Source organism: Puma concolor, chromosome D3, assembly GCF_028749965.1.
Source record: "Puma concolor isolate L17-30 chromosome D3, mPumCon1.1.hap2, whole genome shotgun sequence".
NCBI lineage: Eukaryota > Metazoa > Chordata > Mammalia > Carnivora > Felidae > Puma > Puma concolor.
Window position 1 is genome coordinate 30644278 of NC_141678.1, and position 20644 is coordinate 30664921.

Sequence of the window (20644 nt, forward strand, 5' to 3'; positions counted from 1 at the left end):
CAGACTTTCTCTAGACCAGAGCTGCCACCTCCCATGCCTGGTGGGGAGGGAGCCACCCCTAGGCTCTCAGGGAAACACTGGGAGAGAACACCTTGAGTATGGTGGAAAGAGGTATTGCCCTCCCCAAGGGAAAAAGAACCTGCAGGCACCAGCCAGAGGCCCTTTGTCCACTGCGCAGAGTGGCGCTACTCCGGAACCACGTCTGAGCAAAGCGGGATCCTACAGGGTTTTGAATCCCAGCTCAGCGCTCAGGGAGCACAGGAGACTGTGCAGCAAGGCAAGCTGGCCCCCCAGGATATTCTGTGAGGATGGCCTGAACAGTGAGTTTTGAGACACCTTGTGTGGGCAGGAGAGATTGGGGTGTCGCCATTTCTCTTCCCATGACCAATATCGTGGGGCTTCAGGGAACGGACAGTGAGCCTCAGTGGAGCCAGGCCTATTACAACAAACCCTGCCTCTCTGTGCCTGGTAACTGCTTCTCTATGGGAGTGAGACTGACACTGATGGGACCAGACAGCCCCTCCCCTAGACCAGCACAGCCACCAGTCCCAGGCACCAATAGACAACGCTCCTCTGGTTTTCTATCTTTGTTTGTTTGTTTGTTTGTTTTCATTTGAATTATTATTCTTTTTTTCTTTTCGTTTTTAATGCTTATTTCTTTATTTTGAGAGAGAGAGAGAGAGAGAGAGACAGTGATCAAGCAGGAGAGGTGCCGACAGAGGGAGAGAGAGAGAATTCGAGCAGGATCCATGCTTTCACTGCAGAGCCTGATGCGTGTTTCAAACCCACCTACAGCGACAACATGACCTGGGCCAAATTCAAGAGTCAGAGGCTTCACCAACTGAGCCACCCAGGCACCCATCTTTTCTTTCCTTTTCTTTCCCTTTCTTCTCTTTTCCCTTTTTTCTCTTTCTACTCTCCTCTTTCCTCTTCTCCCTTGGGAATCAGCCTAGTAGTCTCGGGTTGACTTTGGGTCAAAGCTATTTATATATATTTATATTTTCTCTTTGTTCTTCTGTTCGGTTCTTTGTTTGTTGGTTTCATCAGGCACGTTCTCTATACTTTTCCAGGTCTCCTTCTTCATTTTCCTCCCTCTCTTTCTGGATTAAGCACTACAGCTCCTTTGAGTCACTGCCTCGTCTTTTTTTCCACTCCTGTCATTTCTCTCTTCTTTGGGCTAAGGATTCTTCACCACCCTCTTCTCCTTTTTTCCAGGATTACTTCAACAAACAAATCAAAGCACACCTGGTGGAAGGCCCAAACCACCACTCCAAGTAGCGAGAAAAGCAGCCAAAGATGCACCAACAGAGTGCACACGACACACTCCAAAAACACGTGTTCAACTGTCAGGCCCTGGAGAGTGTAGGACCCCTTTGTAATATGGTAGTACTCGCAGGTGTGGGACACAGAACAAGCTAGTAAAACACATAAAGGACAGGAAGCTAGCCAAAACGACAAATCAGAAGAATTCTCCTCAAAAAAAAATTCCACGAAGAAAGACAGCCAGAGAAGTGCTCGAAAGAGATAGAAACCATATATCTCATCAAGGTTTTGGAATAACACTCAGAAGACTCATAGCTGGGCTTGAAACCAAGCTGCTTCAGCGATGAAGGAACTAACGAATCATCACGATGAATGCTGAAAATGAAATGTTGTAAAGGAGATACAAAATAATCTAGATGCAGTGACAGCAAGGATGGGAGAAGCAGCAGACGGAATAGGTGAAATAGAAGATACAATTATGGACAAAGATGAAGCAGAGAAAGGAAAGAAAGGAAATTACTAGACTACGAGGCAGGTACCAGAGACCTAAGTGATTCAGTGAGATGAAGTAATAGCCACATCACAGGAGTCCCAGAAGAAGAAGAGTGAGAGAAAGGGGCAGAAGGTTTATTTGAACAACTTAGAGCTGAGAATTTCCCTCATCTGGGGAAGGAAACTGGCATCCAAGTCCTGGCGGCACAGAGAATTCCCTTCCAAATCAACAAAACCAGGTCAACACCACGATATGTCATAGCGAAACCGGAAAACTACAAAGATAAAGAGAGAATTCTGAAAGCAGCTAGGGACAAACGGGTCTTACTTAATCTACAAGGGAAGACACATAAGGGTAGCAGCAGACCTGTCCCATGAAACTTGGCAGGGCAGAAGGGAGGGGTAGGAAACGGTCAATGTGCTGAATGGGAACATATGCAGCGAAGAATCCTTTCCCCAGCAAGGCTGTCATTTAGAATAGAAAGAGAGACAAAGGCTTTCCCAGACAGACAAAACCTAATGGAGTTCATGACCACTAAACCAGCCCTGCAGGAGATCCTAAGGGGCCACTCTGTGAGTGGAAAGCAGCAGAGACTACAAAGGACCAGAGGCCTCACCTAAAGCATGAAACCTTCAGATAACACAAAGACACTAAATCCGTATCTTTAATCACTCTGAATGTGAATGCACTCAATGCCCCAATCAAAAGACACAGGGAATCAGAATGGATAAACACAAAACAAAACCAAAGAACAAGATCCATCTATATGCTGTCAACAAGACACTGATTTTACACCCCAGGACACCTCCAGATTCAAAGTAAAGGTAATGGGAGCCACCTATCATGCTACTAGAAGTCAAAAGAAAGCTGGAGTTGCCATACTTCCACCAGACAGACTAGATTTTAAGCCAAAGACTGTAGTAACAGATTCAGAAGGGCATTTTATCATAATTAAGGGGTCTATCCATCAAGAGGAGCTAACAATTGCAAATGTTCATGTCCCCAAAGTGAAAGGCCCACAGAGATGAATCCATTCATCACAAACATGAATAAAGGTATACATACAAATACCATGATTGTAGCCGACTTTAAGACTCCACGCATGGCAATAGGCAGATCATCAAGGTAGAAAATCAGTAAGAAAACACAGATCCAATGTGTCATTGGACCAGATGTATTCAGATATACATATATATTGGACTTAACATATACATTTATATACATGGATATCAATACACATGTAGTGAGATCTTTTCATTTAACAGCAGTAGAATGCACATTCTTCATAAGTGCACATAGAACATTCTCCAATATCAAGGACATCCTGGGTCACAAAACAGCCCTCCACAAATATAAAAGAACTGAGATCATACCTTGCATATTTTCAGATCACAACAACGAGCACTTGCTCATTCTTTCCCTCTCTCCCTCCCTTTCCAAGAGAAATACAAACATTACAAAAACATTTAGCTCACCTCCTTCCAGGATAGAGAAAAAAAGAATAATAAACCTTGTGGGGCAATGAGTCATGGATGAAAACCACACACAGACAGTAGAATTCCATAACCAATATGTTGACAATGGAGTTGACAGAAAGTGATGGACTAAAAGAACAGACACTAAAGAAATGGTTTCTGCAAGGAAACATTAGGCTAGGGGTAGACGATTAAAAAAGAGCATGGTGGTGGGAACACGTAGGTGGCTCAGTCAGTTCAGCGTCCACCTTCAGCTCATGAGTCATGTTCTCACGGATTGTGGGTTTGAGCCCCACATTGAGCTCTGTGTTGACAGCTCAGAGCCTTGAGCATGCTTTGGATTCTGTGTCTCCCTTTGTCCCTGCCCCTACCCTGCTAGCTCTCTCTCTCTCTCTTTCTCTCTCTCTCCAAAAAATAAACTTAAAAAATTTTAAAAAATACCTTAAAAAGCATGGGGGGAGAAGAGGAAAAAAGGAAAAAAAAAAAAAAAAAAGACATGACCAATCAATCAAGCATGAGCTTAAGACAAGGAAGAAAAGGAAAAATGTGAGCAAAATAAGGTAAGTGGAAACAACATACATTTTTCAACAGGTACATAGGTAGGATTGGGAATATACTATGGACAATAGTCTCTTTTAACCCTTTTAAAGATATATGTGTGTATATATATATGCATATATGTATATGTATATATATATGTACATATGTATATGTATATATATATATGATGTGTACATAAAACAGTCTTTGATTCACAGAATACCCCTAATAATACTGACTTTTATCACTCTACAGTTATCTAGTTATAAATACTGTAATGAAGAATTTAATTTTTTTCACTCTAAAATAAATTGTTCAATTACTGGCATCTATCACTTCCTAAGAGCTATAAATTACTACTACACTAACAAAAGAACAGAACAAGAAAGTTTCCTAACACATCAACTTTCACTATGGAGGAAGAATTGGGAATGAGAATTCTAGGAAGAAATGTGAACCTTCAAAGGATGTATGTAATGGGACACGGATGGGGTTAACAAAACAAAGGCTGAGGAGTTTTTCTCTGCAATTCTAAGCTCACAATGGGAGGATACTAAAAATATACTGTAACCTTCTTTCTTATGTAACTCCTGATTTCCTCAATATAATTCATTTGCGTTTTTACATATAAAACACCAAAACGGAATATAAACTGAAGCCTTACTTTTTAAATTCACATATTTAATTGTGACACAGCATGTGTATTTCGTTACTTTGAAATTCCATTCTACGGAATTCCATTTCCCTACTCATTTATTCACATTCCAAAGCTATGACATTGCTTCTTCCAAGCAAGATTTTATTCTAGGAGCTCCAGGAGTCAAACAAGTATGTTTCCTAACCTCCAGTAGCTTATAATGATTTAGGGGCTTTGGAATGAATATTTAAATAAATATCAGATGTCTGAAACTTTAAATTTTAGAATCTGACACAAGGACTAGGAGGAGATAGTTTTAAAAGCTAGAATAGGAAAGATTTCTGAAATTAGAAATTTGACAACTTGGCTATGAAGAGCCTCTGCTCATAGAGCTACTCTTTTCAGCGAAATACGTATTCTTCAGGGAGATGCACAATTGTAACTTACTCTTCGTGGAGTTATTTCAAAAATACAGGGGAATACTTTTGTAAGGTAAATGTTGAGAAATAATGTAAACATCTAAATTTCTACATTTTCTAATATTATTTTAGTCTAAATGTAGAACAAAGGATAGAGACAAAGGAAAATCCTGTATCTCACCAAAAGAAAAATTGCCTGGGGCGGAGGGCAACCTACAATAGATACTTGGATCCAATAAGATTTCATTTAGGCATGAGTATTATCAGTCATGTTAGTATCACAGTAAGAATCCTTATCCTTAACCAAATGTCATATTTCCTCCATTATGGGAAAGCTTTTCCCAATATAATTTCACGGTCAGTATATATTTTCCAGCCCATTCTTTGATCAGCCTCCACCTCTAGGATTTACCAAAGGAAAACAAAACAAAACAAAACATTCAACGCGTCATGTATCTGTAAAGTGGTTTGTTCTTGCTAACTTTCCGTTACACACATAAAATGATGATACACAGGCTACTGTGTAAATTTTCAGAGTAAATAAGGGAGAAAACTAAATTCAGAGCAGGAAAGTGAGTTTCACAGGAGGGTACTTTACCTTGGTACCAAAATCGAAGTCTTGGCTAGCTGATGTAGGCCATGAATCATCAGGACCAGGTTTGTCGGAAAGCCTTTAGAGCAAAAATATGCAACAAAAACATGTTCATTTATTGAAAAACAAAATTTCAAAAATTAAGGGAAAGGTCAGCTATCTGTTTCTTCAAAGAAGTTTCTTGGTATAATTAAACGTTGGCCTCTGTTCTTTTCATTAAGTTTTACTTTAATTCCAGTAATAGTAACATCCAGTGTTATATTAGTTTATGAATATAGCGATTCACCAACTCCATACTCACCCTGTGCTCATCATGACAAGGGCACTCCTTCATCCCCATCACCTCTTTCACCCCTCCCACCACTCACCTCCTCTCTGGGAACCATCTGTTTGTTCTCTGCAGTTAAGATCCTATTTCTTAGTTTGTCTCTCCCTTTTTTTTTCTCCTTTTGCTCATTTGTTGTTTCTTAAGTGCTACATGAGTAAAATCATATGGTATTTTTCTTTCCCTGACTTTGCTTACCATACTACTCTCGGGCTCCAACCAGGTCATTGCAAATGACAAGATTTCATTGTTTTATGGTTGAGTAATATTCCAGTGTGTGTGGTGTGTGTGTGTGTGTGTGTGTGTGTGTATGGATACACATATACACACACATACATACATATAGGACTTCTTCTTCGTTCACTCGTTTGTCCATGGACGCTTGCGCTGCCTATTGGAAATAATGCTGCAATAAACACAGGGGTGCATGTGTCCCATGGAATTTGAGTTTTTGTATTCTTTTGGGTAGTATCCAGTAGTGCAATTACTGGATCATAGGATAGTTCTGTTTGTAATTTTTTGAGGAACCTCCATACTGTTTTCCACAGGGGCCGCACTCACTGCATTTCCACCAACAGTGCAAGAGGTTTCCTCTGTCTCCACATCCTCACAAACACTTGCTTCTTGTGTCTGGGAGTTTAGCCATTCTGACAGGTGTGAACGTGGTATCTCGTTGTAGTTTTGGGGAGCATCTTTTCATGTGTCTGTTGACCATCTGCATGTTGACTTTGGAAAAATGTCTGGTTATGTCTTCTGCTCATTTTTAAACTGGGCTTTTTTTGGAGGGGGGGATGTTGACTTGTATCAAGTTTTTATACATTGGGGATACTAACCCTTTACAGGATTTGCAAAACATTTGCAAATATGTTCTCCCATCCCAGAGGTTGCCTTTTAGTTTTGATGGTTTCCTTCACTGTGCAAAAGCTTTGTAGTTTGATGTAGTCCCCATAGTTTATTCTTGCTTCGTTTCCCTTGGCTCAGGAGACATAAGTAGTAAAATGTTGCTACAGCCAAACGTCAGAGAAATGACGGCCTGTGCTCTGTTCTAGGATTTTTTATGGTTTCAGGTCTTACACTCAGGGCTTTAATTCGTTTTGAGTTTATTTCTGTCTATGGTAAAGAAATTGGTCCAGGTTCATCCTTTGGCATGTGGCTTGTCCAGTTTTCCCAACACCATTTCGTGAAGAGACTGCCTTTTCCCCACTGGATAGTCTTTCCTGTTTGTGGAAGATTAACTGACCATACAGTTGTGGATTTCTTTCTGGGTTTTCGGTTCTATTCCATTGAGCTGTGTGGCTATTTTTTACACCAGTACCCACCATACTGTTGGGATTTCTACAGCTTTGGAATAAAACTTGAAATCTGAGATTGCGATACCTCCAGTTTTCCTCTTTTGCAATATTGCTTTGGCCATTCAAGGTTTTTTGTGGTTCTATACAACGTTTAGGATTGTTTGTCTAGCTCTGTGGCAAATGCTGTTGGTATGTTGACCGGGATTGCATTACATCGGTAGACCGCTTTGGGTAGTGCCGACACTTTAAAAATATGTATTCTTATTTACATTCTGTGAGCATCGTATGTCTTTCTCTTTCTTTCCGTCATCTTCAATTTCTTTCATCAGTGTTTTACGGTTTCCAGGGTACAGGTCTTTCATACTTTGGACCCTGTTTTAAAAAAGCTTTCAGTTCTCTATTTTGCCTCCACCTCCCCTAACCTGTGAAATCTCCAGGAAAGACCCAGTCTGAGTTTCCATAACCAAGGGTGACAGGCAGGGAATTCCCTGAAATGGTTGAAAATTAAATGTATAAAAGTTACCACAAAGACTTCTCACCTCACATCTGTCAGAATGGCTCAGTTTCAACACACAGGAAACAACAAGGGTTGCTCAGGGTGTGGAGAAAAACAACCCATGTGCACTGCTCATGGGATGTAAATTGGTATCGCCACAGCAAAAGCCAGTATGGCGGGGCCTCAACAAATTAAAAACACAAATACCATAGGATCCAGGAATTCCACTACTGGGTATTTATTTACCCAAGGGAAATGGAAATACTAATTTGAAAAGATATATGCACCCCTATCTTTATTATAGCATTATTGACAATAGACAAGATATGGAAGCAACCCAAGTGTCCATCAATACATGAACAGACCACGTACACACACACCCACACACACACCCACACACACACACACACACACACACTGGAATATTACGCAGCTATAAAACAGAATGAGATCTTGCCATCTGCAACATCATGGACATACCTAGATGGTATGAGGCTAAGTGAAATAAGTCAGACAGAGAAAGACAAATCCTATATGATTTCACTTCTATGTAGAATCTAAAAAGGGGAACAAATGAAGAAACAGAAAAAAAGCAGAAACAGACGCATAAATGCAGTGAATTGACTGTTGCCAGGAGGGAGGTGAAGAGGGGGATGGACAAAATGGGTAAAGGGGAAAGGGAAGTTCAGGGTTCCAGTCACAGAGTAAATAAATCACAAGGCTCAAAGGTATGCCATAGAGAATCTAGTCAGTGATATCGTAATAGCATTCTACATTAACAGATGGGAGCGACACTCATGGCGAGCATGGTGGAACATCCAGAATTGTTGCATCACACATTCCATTGTGTGTCAGGGAGACCTCCATTTAAGTAAATATACCAAAGTGAAGGTTTCTATGTTATGAGTGGAAGTACTAACTGGAGATTGAAAGATTAAAAGTTCCCAAGGCCAACTTTGTTCCTACACTGGTCTTGCCTTATTGAGGTCCATAAGAACTAGCAAGACCTTCCAAGCCTTCAGGGGCATTCAGCTACCCAAGGAGAGAGACTGCGATCAAAATGGTCCTGGTAGTTGTGCCTCCATTTCTCTCTACGCTGCCTGAATACTTTCTTCCCTATGAGCTCCCACTCCTCCATCACTCTTCGGCACGGTCCAGTGACATTCTCCAACCTTTCAATCTTTAGCCTATGAAGGCACAGACTCCTACAACAAGGATGGGCTCAAATGACCGAGGGTAGGAGCCATGTCCTGCTCCTGGAGAACAAGCTAATTGGGAGTCTCAGTCATCCACACAGTCACCTCAACATAGGCATGTTATCACCTATCCAGATGAAGCTCCCTTACTGATTTGACAAGTCAGTCCTACCCCTGCCTAGCTCTACAGGTACATGGGAAGGGCATCACAGATTTAGGAAAACAGGTGGGGTGAGGGGACAGCTTGTCTTGGGCCATCCATCTCTGTAGTTCAGAAGCTCCACCCCCCCCACCCGCAATTCCTTGAGAGGATCTAAGCCTTCCTCCCTAAGTGGGGATGGAAGTAGAGGATATCATATTTCTATTTGCTGTAAACAGACTCTTCCCAGCAGCTCAAATGATTTTTAATCTCTCTCATCAGAAAAATCTGAGGTATGCTCGCACCTTCAATGAAACCAACACACACAAAAGCAGAAACCTGGTCAGGACCCTCTTGAACTCTCTATTTGAATATGCCTTTCTAAACAACTCCCCTGATCCTGGGTCCTTCATTCCTGTCATTCATCTTTATGTCACTTGGCATAAACCCCCATATTCTGACATCTTTCTAAAACTCTTATTCCTATCCAACTCAGTGTTGTTCTTCTTGAAACCTGATCTCCTCTGCTAATTCGATTCTTACCATCCTCATTGTATTCATTAGACCCACTCCCCAGCTTTCTATTATTAAGACATTTGCCTGCGAGATGAAGACAAAAAACAAAGAAAGGAAAGAGAGAAAGAAAGAGAGAAAGAAAGAAAGAAGAAAGAAAGAAAGAAAGAAAGAAAGAAGAAAGAAAGAAAACAAAACCCGAATTTAAATCTCATTTCTGTCACTTATCATATCCAAATAGGTCACTTCAATCTCTTTTGAGTTTCAAATTCTCCATGTAAACAACCAGTGGGCAAGGAGGTTAAACATAGGTTGAAGTACCAGAGGGTATTTTGATGAAGTAATCTCTGAGGTTACCTACATATTGAGATCCTAAGTACTTTTGATTTGGCCTGGACAAATGGAGAGTCCTTAGCTGGCAGAAGTGGAAAAGTTAATGGGAAAAAAAAAAAAGAAATACCAAAAAACCAGAGAAGAAAGTAAAAAGGCCAAAACACAGTACAGAAAAGTCATGGGGAAAGAAATCTCGAAAAAAGAAAAAGTTTCCTAGAACTAGTCAAGGGTACTAGCCCAAAAGGAAACCAGACTGGGAACCTAGGCAACAGAGAATCATAGAGCAATATCCTCGAAATAGAGGCTGAATTTAATTAACGTAACATGGTCTACAACTAGATATCCTTCCCTTACAGAAAACTCATTTGTCTCAAGAAGAGGGGATATCACCACATCTAAGGAGCTGCCTGACTAGATTTTGCTTAATATGTATAAAGCGTGACACCATGGCCATAGCTGACACCCACCCTACAATCTCTGATGGTAAAAACAAGGGACTAGTTACCACTGCACTAATTACTTTTGTTAGCACTAGTGGTCAAACAGATAAGGGCAAATGCTTGGACTAACCTGCTTTCTTAAGAAAACCCTAAATTAGAGTTCCGACACCATTACCTTTGACATTCTGACTTGATCTGTCCTAGGATCTGTATCTTCATGTCAGTGCTGCTGAGGAACCAGAGAATAGATGTGGAAGCTACACAGGCTGATGGCCAAACCCCCTCAGCTACTCATTAACTATGGAATCATGGGGTGAGTAATCAACCTCCCTGAACCACAGTTGCCAGAGTAGTTAAAAGTAGGCTACAACAACACAGCTACGTTGCAAAGCTATGCAATGACTATATAACTTAACAGATGTTATGCATATGATATAATGTCCAGTCAAGGGTAGAAGACTCAACAACTGCTTTTGTTCTCTGCGTTCCCTTAGGAAACACACAATTTTCAGTTCATTCATTTCATTTCCTTTCCTTCCATTTTCCGTTTCATTTCATTTCATTCCTTTATACTGTGAGAGTGAGTGCACACAGAAAGAGGGAAAGATATCCCAAGGAGGCTGTCAGCGCAAAACCCGACGTGGGGCTTGAACTCACAAACCCGAGTTGAAATCAAGAGTCACACCCTTAACCGACTGAGCCACCCAGGTGCCCCAATAAATGTCATGATTACAAATCCATAAAAATCCTACCTGGTTATAGAGTCTTCCTCAGCATTCTTATCTGCTCCTAAAGAAAAAAGCAAAATACATATTTAATCAACAATCGAAAAATATAGGAAATTACAAGTGTATGGCTAATGATTTGTTCAAAACTATTCCTTTGGGACCACACCTGGAAACCACACTACACTGAATGGTAATTTTACCATTGGTAGGCTTAAAGCACTAAGAAATCTTACTTTCTCCTCTATATTGACCAAAGGCAAGAATGGGTTTTATCGGAATTTGACACCTACAGATGAACTGATGTTTACAATGACCATCACTGACCGACTCTATGACACTGAAGGAAAATGGTATCGTTAGGAGAATGATTATCCTAAGCTGACAATGTCAAACTGAAACTAGCATGATTTTTCTGGACTTCCACTACTAGAGGAGTTAAAAGAGAGTATCTTTATTTTGCTGTAACACGGCAGAACTTTCCCAGCCCTTCAGTACAGACTGTTCAGTTTTAGGATGAAACACCCCCTCACAAAGTGTGCTCTATAGCTATTGTACTTTGCAGCATGGCCAAACCATAGCAAACAGACTCTCCCTGGCCTTATTTCCAATGGGAAGTTAAGGAAGAAGGATTTGGCATTCCAGTTTGATAAAGTTCTAACCTCTTGAGACTGTCTCCTTCCATTGCTAGAGAGTCTATCTAGTCCCACCGCACATCACAGAGGAGGATGATCCCAATGCGAATGCTATGTAGTGGTTCATGATGTCATTTTTCTCAACCCTCCCCAGTAGGTGACACACATCTAGAGAAATCATGCTTTTTTTCATGGAAGGCATGTATCATCAGATCCTCTACTGATGAGCAACAAAACAAAACCAAGGGCAAAGAATATCTTGAATGCCTACATTCAATTACTGGGGAATTTTAATTTTCTAAACATTCAAGATGCCCACTGTATGATTCTTACTGTATGACACTCTGGAAAGAGCAAGACTATGGAGGTAAGTGTTGGGGTGAATGTAGGGATAAAGGGGCACAGCACAGAGGACCTTTAAGGCAGTGAAACTCTTTCACATGATACCACAAAGGTGGATTCACATCATTACACATTTGTTAAAACTCATAGAATGTATAACACCAAGGCTGAACACTAACGCAAATTAGAGACTTTGCCTGAAAATGATGAGTTAGTGTCCGTATAAAACACACCACTGTTGTCAGGGTGCCTGGGTGGCTCAGTTGGTTCAGCGTCCAGGTCTGGATCTGAGCTCAGGTCATGATCTCACAGTTCATGGGACCAAGTCCTGCATCAGGCTCTGTGCTGACAGCACAGGATTCTTTCTCCTCTCTCCCTCTGCCCCTTCGCTGCTCACATGCATGCATGCTCTCTCACTCAAAACTAAACAAAGGAACTGAAGAAAAGATACTACTCAAAATGGACCACTGTCGTGCAAGATGTTGACAACAGGGGAGGCTAGGCGTGTACGGGAGCATGGTATGGCATATGGAGACTCTCTGTACTTTCTATTATATTTTGCTGTGAACTTAAAGCTGCTGTAACAATAAGGCTCATTAAATGTAAAGAACAACAACAGAACACAGTATCCACTGAAGCTACTCTTACCATATATTAATGCAAGATACAGTCACCTTGAAAATTAAGATAGATATGAAAGTAACACAGTAGGGGTACTGTCTCCCATATGGAATTATATGAAAATACATAAGGCAAAATACAAAAATACAAAAGTTACTTGTATACTTAGGAAAGAAAACAATTGGTGAATATGATCAAATATCTTATAACTATAAACAGGAATTCAGAACTATATGAATCAAACCTGGGTTTTCCATAGAATTAAGAGATTTTATTCTAATTTTAAATCAAAAATCATTATGTTGATCGTATCTAAGAATCATAATGAAAGCTTAATCACATCAAAAAGATTATAATGACCTAATATGGCCCTAGTCTTTTTTGTACAAATACCTACTTCATATGGATGATGAAACTGAAACCAGTACCATGGTAACCATCATATTACTTGCTAGTAAAATAAAATTTTAAGACACCACCAAAAATTAAGTCAGGGCTATAATTCCTATGCAGAACAGATTTCATCCAGCAGGCCAAAGATGGCTACCCTCAGAACATCCTCCTTGAATGACTGGCCCTTGGTTGTTCCCTGGGATCTTGGACTTAAGGAAGGTTGCCACCATTTCCTAGCTGGTTAAGAGTGGCTCACTGTGCCTAAGTGCTGGTGCAATCAATGTGCTTAAGGCCGTACACTTGATTTCCGTCTGGAAACCTGGGATTTTGGCACATGCTAAGGAGAAGATGCCTATGTGATTAGCGTTTGATGAAAACCTTGGGCACTCAGTACCCATAAGCCTCGTACTGGCAGACAACATTTCACTTGTGCTGTCCTAATTTCATGCTGGAGGAATTAAGCACATCCTGCTAACTCCATAGAGAAAGGATTCCTGGAAGCCTGCGCTTGGTCTCCTCTGGACTTCACCCCATGCACCTTTTCTCTGTGCTGATTGGCCTTCCTAGCCTGTCCCCATACGAAACCACAGGCATGAGTACAACTATATGCTGAGTCCTGTGAGCTCTTCTAGTGAATAATCAAATCTGGGTGCCGTTGGGGAGCCTCTAACACAACTGCGTTATATGAAATTTTTATTATTTGGGTTGATGTCTTACACGTGGTTACAGTCAGAAGGTTATGTCACAGAATACCTGTCTGGGAATCTCTTTTTCTTGGTATTTGCCTAGAAAATTCCTACATTCCTATATATCCATTTGAGGAAAGGTTTCAAAGGAATAGATGAAATCATGATGTCAGAAAGTGTGAAACAAGCAACACTCCTATTTTACTCAGAAAAACAAAAGAGAGAGAATCCTGGTGGTTGCCAGTAGGTTCTACCATATACAAGTTCCTCTCAAATATGAAAAATCAGTTCATTTTCTCCAACTCACTAGGACTTAGTTCATTTTTCTGGCAGATAGGAATCAAAGAAGTAACAGGGATCGTTCTAGAAAAAACAGAACTATCAGACCCAGTATAAAAACATACTACCGATTATATTCTTTTTGTTTCGTTTCCTTAATTTCTTAGAAAATTAAAAATATAGTTCACCTATTAAAGGCAGTTATTGCCAAAATAATCAAAAAGTCATAATTACTGTGTCCAAATTGTCAGGGGAATTATCCACTCCACCCTGAAAACAGCAGATTTGAGCATTGAAGATCAATAGGACCCATTTGGGGGAAGGCAAAGTGACTTATCTTCTATATAATTGGTTCAAAACTTGGTATTCCAATTGGCCACATATTCTTGTTAAGTCACAGCTTACCAATTTGTGAAAAAAATATTAAAGCAGTTCACTTTAAAACTGTACCCTACAAAAATTTCTACCTGACAATCCAGAAAATGCTTTCAATCTTGACAGGGCATCATCACGGACACTATCACTATCACTATCACTGTGTGTACAGGTAGAAAGTCGTTTTGCCTAAGAAACTCATAAAGATGACACAAACTTGAGATTAGGTAGCCCAATGCCTTAGAAGGAAATATACATATACATTAAACATGCATATGGTGGAAATGTATCCTAATAGTAGTAGATTCCAAGACAATTTTCCTTAGAGCTTTCTTTAGGGATGAAATTCAGAAAGGCAGACTAAAAGGAGAGATATCAGAAGAAGGCCAATCAAAAGAAAATAAAGAGAGACAGCACTAACAAAATACAGTCAGGTATTCAAACATAACAAAAAAGACACAAGCAAAAATAATCCCGTATTGACTTTTTTACTGACATCACTAGAATTCCCAAACTACGGAGAACTAGTAGATTCAGCGCATCACCTGACATTTTCTCCTTGTTATGATATTAGTTTTCTGCAATAACATATTGACACGAGGTCGGTTTCTCCAGTCTGTTGCTCTAGAAACTATTTCTGATCAAAACTTAAAACTATTAAAAATACAGCTGTCTCGGGATTCCATTCCAGAGACAGGGCCTGACAGTGGCTTCCAGCTGTTGCTGCCAGATTTTTGTCCCAGTATTCATCCAGAAGAGTTCATCAAGGACTTGAGGAAAACCTCAAGTACTCCCACAAGCAGCAGGTAAGAACGACAACACTTTTCCTCACACTTGACTCCTAGGTTTTGACAATTATGGAAAAATGCTGGGCAAGTATACTCACCAGGCTAGACCATTTTCCCTTGACCCTGCCTGGGTAGGTGTTGCATTTACAAAAAGTTAGATAGGACCTTGGTTGATATGTTATTTTTCCACGTTTGGACACCGAAAGCACCAACCACGTAAATAAAAGGCCTTAACTCACAAATTGTTCTTTTGAAAAGGTTACCACCAGAGAACTTTTAAAAGTTAAATCCAACTTTCTTTCTAGTAATTTGATAAAATACTCCTGCGTGAAGTTTTTGAAAATTTTCTCCACATCACTTCCTCTAATTCCTCGCCTACTTTTTCCCTAGCACTCCTCAGTCTTCTTTACTAACTGCCATTCTTCCATCCATCCTCTCTAAAATGGTATCCCCAGGGTTTGTTCACTGGCCTTCTCATTCTCCATGTTTTCCATCATGGACAAGCTCAATCTTTATCCAAGCTATGACTCTGCCTAATAATTCTAAGCAGATTATTTCAAATCTGCACCTCCAATCTTGAAGGTCTATCTCCAGCTGGAAACTCCTATTATTCAATTATCCAAATACTGAGAATATCCTACATGGATATTCCATCAAAGTCAACCTATACAGAAAACTATTGGTCTTCCTCATTCCTGCTGCTCTCCTCTGTTCATCTGATAAAGTCCTACTCATTCTTCATGTCCAATTTAAATGCTGGTGCACAACCTGGAAACCTCTGAATCTTCTGAGAGTTCTCTCTCACCCCCTAACTTTTTATACTCAGGAATCACAAACTCATATTAACTGTACTGTTTCTGTCTCTGCTTTATCTTTCCCCTGCTACTGCCCTAGTCAAACATGAGTTCTTAACTGATGATTTTCACAGGGGAAAAAAAAGCCACCAAATATTATTGTTATTTCTTAAACGAATAAAAAATTTTCAGCAAAACAAATGAGAAAGACCCAAGGCCCAGAAAAAAAAAAATTAATGGAATAAACTGAACCCCCTGACGTTTTCAATCTACACAGCTGAAAGTTTCACAATGGACTAATACCAGGCTAAGAAAACAAGAGCTTCCTTTGCCTCCCAGTCTCTTTATGTGGTTTCCTATAACCTATCCTCCATATGAGGGCTCAGCAAACTACGGCCACAGGCCAAATCCAACCTGCCATCTGGTTCTGTAAATAATGTTTTATTGGGGCATAGTCCCAGGTCTTCACTTACATATTGCTACGGCTGCTTTCACACTACAAGGGCAGAGCTGAGAGACCACATCACCTAAAATATTCACTGGATCTTTAGGGAAAAAGGCTTGGTGATCTGTATTTTATGCCATAACCAGAGTGTCCTAACTCAAATCTAATCTTCTTAGTCTTCAGCTTCAAATTCTCCAAACTCCCTGCATCAAATACTGCCGCCTCCCTCCCTAAGAGCCCTTCCATATTCTTCATTCTTGCTAGAGAATCACAACTTTATTTGGATATTGCTGTCTCCATACACAAAGAAGGTGGCCTCACCCTGGCTTCAAAAAGAGAAAGGATTATTCTAAGCTAATCACAGTACCTGATTTACCAGGGACCAGTTTAGGAGTGAGTATGTGATGTAACCTAGTCTTTAAAATGCTAGAGGAAGGCTACTGAAAGCTTCTTCCTAGTGAAAAGAAACACCTAAAGAAAAGCAGTCCTTCCCACCCACTGGATGTTGCCATGTGAGAGTATGATACCTGGAGCTGTCGCTAATTAGCCACCCTGGAAAGGAGAAATAAAAACACCACCAACTCCAAAACTGAACAAGAGACGACTGGGATCCTGATGACATCACCGAACCATCAAAACATTTCTGGTTCCTACTGTTTTCGTCGCTGTTAGAAGTCACCTATTATTTGCCGCTAAAAGCATTCTACCGAAGAAACTTCCCAAGGCCTATCGGGTAAGATCTACTCCTTTCTATAGCACTGACAAACTTCCATAAGCTTGTCTTACCTAGGTATTCACCTCATTCCCAACCATTCCCATAGCACACGTTTTCTACCAGCAAAACCCAACTGCTCATAAATCCTGCTAAGTTCACTCGTACACCTTCGCCTCTGCGCTGCTGTGTACTCCGCCAAACACGTAATCGTGACAGTTTACAAACATTGTCAAACATACAAATGTTGGTCCCGCCAAACATTGTCATTCTGCCTCTCTACGTGGCAAACTGAACTACTCACCCTGCATGCTTACCGTAGATTCTACCCAGTCTTTGAAAACTCTGACTCCTCACCGTGAACTTACGGTAACTGGAACAAATGCCAATACAAAATAACAATGATAATTATAAGCTCTACGAGACTCTGGCACCTAGTAAGCACTAAAGAGAGTACATAATACAAATGACAGGGATAACAACAAACTCCTGGGGTGCAGAGACTGGACAGGATAACACTTAGTAGCTAAAAGGCACTTAAGAGTGACTTGTGAAGTGAACAAATGGACGTGAATAAAAATGATTCCTTTGAAAATTATTTTTAAAAGCCACAGAAACTTTTCTGTTTCAAAAACCGCAGGGACAGCTCTATTCTGTTATGAGCACCTTCATGATCCAAACGCTGTCTGCTCGATCTTTGCCTTTCCTGTAACTTCCAAAACTAACCTACAGAAGGTCTTTGGTAACAGTCTACCAGGTTAAAGCTTTCTTCCTACTTTTCAGATTGTGCAGTGTACTAGGTGCCACAATTAGGGAGCAAGAGTAGCATTTTGTGTGTGTGTGTGTGTGTGTGATTGTGAAACATTTGTGCTTTTATTATAATTCCTGGAGCCCAAGTTGCCCTATTTGAATACTTATGAAGCTAAAATTTTGACTAATGGCAACAGAGTATCTTATTCTAACAAAATTACACTGTCGTGACAGTTCTCCAAGAAACAGAAGAAAACATTGTTCTAATGAAGTCAACATATCTCAATCTGGATTTGTTGTTGTTGTTGTTTTTAAATGTTTATTTATTTTGAGAGAGACAGAGCATGCATGTACAGGGGAGGGGCAGAGAGAGAAGGAAAAGGGAAAATGCCACACAGGCTCTGAGCTGTCAGCAAAGAGCCCGACAGAGAAGTCTGACACAGGACTCCGACTCACCAACTGTGAGATGATGATGACCTGAGCTGAAATCAAGAGTTGGACACTTAACTGACGCAGCCACCCAAGCGCCCCTCTCTTTCTGTTTTGATTTATGAGGAGTGAAGTTGATAATGGTGAGGCCTTGTTGATACAATATGTGAAATAACCTATGCCTCTCAACAAGGCATTGCTTTTCTTCGGTACTACTGGCAGCTATCTGTAAAAAACAATCTCATTGGCATTGCTGCACACTAGCTAAGTTTTGCAGTTCTTATGATTTGCCATTTGTTTATGGTATCAGGAAAGTACTGTAGAATTCCCAGTTTTAGGGCTGGTTAATTTTTTTTTCAACGTTTATTTATTTTTTTTTGGGACAGAGAGAGACAGAGCATGAACGGGGGAGGGGCAGAGAGAGAGGGAGACACAGAATCGGAAACAGGCTCCAGGCTCTGAGCCATCAGCCCAGAGCCTGACGCGGGGCTCGAACTCACGGACCGCGAGATCATGACCTGGCTGAAGTCGGACGCTTAACCGACTGCGCCACCCAGGCGCCCCTGGCTGGTTAATTTTTAATGAGACAAATCACTAGGTAACAATATTTACTAAATATAATCCATTTATAAACATTTTATAAAAGATCCATTTTTATAGCAAGTGCAATTTGTTATAATATGTTTATGGAGGAAACATAAAACCTACTAACTTAAAAATGTTTTTTCCTCTGGGCACCTGGATGGCTCAGTTGGTGAAGCATCTGACCTTGGCTCAGGTCGTGATCTCGCAGCTCACGAGTTCGAGCCGCACATTGGTCTCTCTGCTGTCAGTGGTGGAGCCTGCTTTGGATCCTCTGTCTACCTCCCTCTGCCCCTCTCCTGCTCGCTCGCTCGCTCTCTCTCTCTCTCTCTCTTTCTCTCTCAAAATTAAATAAACAGTTAAAAAAGCATTTTTGTATTTATTACACAAAGATGTCACATGGTATTTTAGGGGTCATGACTAAAATAATGAATTTCTTCTCATATAATACTGCCTCATATTTTCAATTACCTACAGTTAACTTCTTAAATCATTCTGAACATTAGACTCTAAAGAAAGAAATTAAGAAAGAAAATGAATACACATGCAATTTACACATTGGTGTTCTTTTCTTCATTGTTCTTTCATTATCAAAACACCCTTATTCTGACTTTACCTATGTTAGGACCACCAAGAGCAATTCACTATGTAAAGTCTTACCTGGATTGCTATTTTGCAGAGAATTTTTAAGCATGATTTCTTCTTTATGGTGGCAAATTATTTCGTCACTGCTATGTATAAAAAAGTGTGATAAATAATATTACTATTTTAATGGTGATATGAAAAACATTTACCAAATACATCCAATTCTTAGAGTATTTCAAATAATATCAGAGCAAATATCAAAACTTGAATTACCCCATATACTTCAAATTTGTACATTCTAGAAGCCTTTCATTAAGTCTGTACTTAAAGAAGAAAAAAACAGGAAGATGAACCAGTCATGAATTGAGGGCATTCTAGCTTAGTCAATTAGAACTAGATTGCCTGGGGCACCTGGGTAGTTAAGCGCCCAACTTTAACTCAGTTCATGATCTCATGGGTTATGGCTCTGAGCTCCACGTCGGGCTCTGTGCTGATAGTGCAGAGCCTGGAGCCTGCTTCGGATTCTGTGTCTCCCTCTTTCTCTGCAACCACCCCCCACCCCAGCTCATACTCCGTCTCCCTCTATCAAAAGTAAATACACATCAAATAGTAATGAGAATAATTAGAATTCGCTTGCCAGAATGGAAAGGGTTTGGAACTCAGAAGTCCTAGCTCTATAACCTATAGCTATTTGTTCTTGGAGAAGCCACTTCTCTTTGGCTCAAAATCTCCCTGTATAAAACAAGGGAAATTACTGCCTTAGTTTACAAGTTTTATAAGAGGATTTGATGAGATATTATACCCAAAACATGGCCTCTCAGGCCATGGCCTCTTAGGTGATGCTCATTACTCTGGGAAGGGCAAGATGAGACCTTCCATGACCTCAGAAAAGATGCTCCACAGGATTTAAAGCGGTGGTCCAGGGGCACCTGGGTGGCTCAGTCCGTTGGGCATCCAACTCTTTTTTTTTTTTTTATATGAAATTTATTGTCAAATTGGTTTCCATACAACACCCAGTGCTCATCCCAAAAGGTGCCCTCCTCAATACCCATCACCCACCCTCTCCTCCCTCCCACCCCCCATCAACCCTCAGTTTGTTCTCAGTTCTCAACAGTCTCTTATGCTTTGGCTCTCTCCCACTCTAACCTCCTTTTTTTTTTTTTTTCCTTCCCCTCCCCCATGGGTTCCTGTTAAGTTTCTCAGGATCCACATAAGAGTGAAACCATATGGTATCTGTCTTTCTATGTATGGCTTATTTCACTTAGCATCACACTCTCCAGTTCCATCCACGTTGCTACAAAAGGCCATATTTTATTTTTTCTCATTGCCACGTAGTATTCCATAGTGTAT

At 40.5% G+C, this 20644-nt stretch overlaps 1 protein-coding gene across 1 annotated transcript in view; it reads right to left on the reverse strand.

Moving 5' to 3' along the window:
- The window catches only part of LOC147575472 (ankyrin repeat domain-containing protein 26-like), a 62430-nt gene extending 42989 nt beyond the window's left edge, over positions 1 to 19441 (reverse strand). The window contains exons 1-3 of the mRNA XM_086682384.1: positions 19370 to 19441; positions 10906 to 10942; positions 5426 to 5498 (exon numbers count right to left, since the gene is read on the reverse strand). Of these exons, the coding sequence (XP_086538510.1) occupies positions 5426 to 5498; positions 10906 to 10942; positions 19370 to 19403 (144 nt within the window). The 5' untranslated portion in view covers positions 19404 to 19441. The remainder of the gene's footprint in view (positions 1 to 5425; positions 5499 to 10905; positions 10943 to 19369) is intronic.
- Positions 19442 to 20644: the final 1203 nt, after the last annotated feature.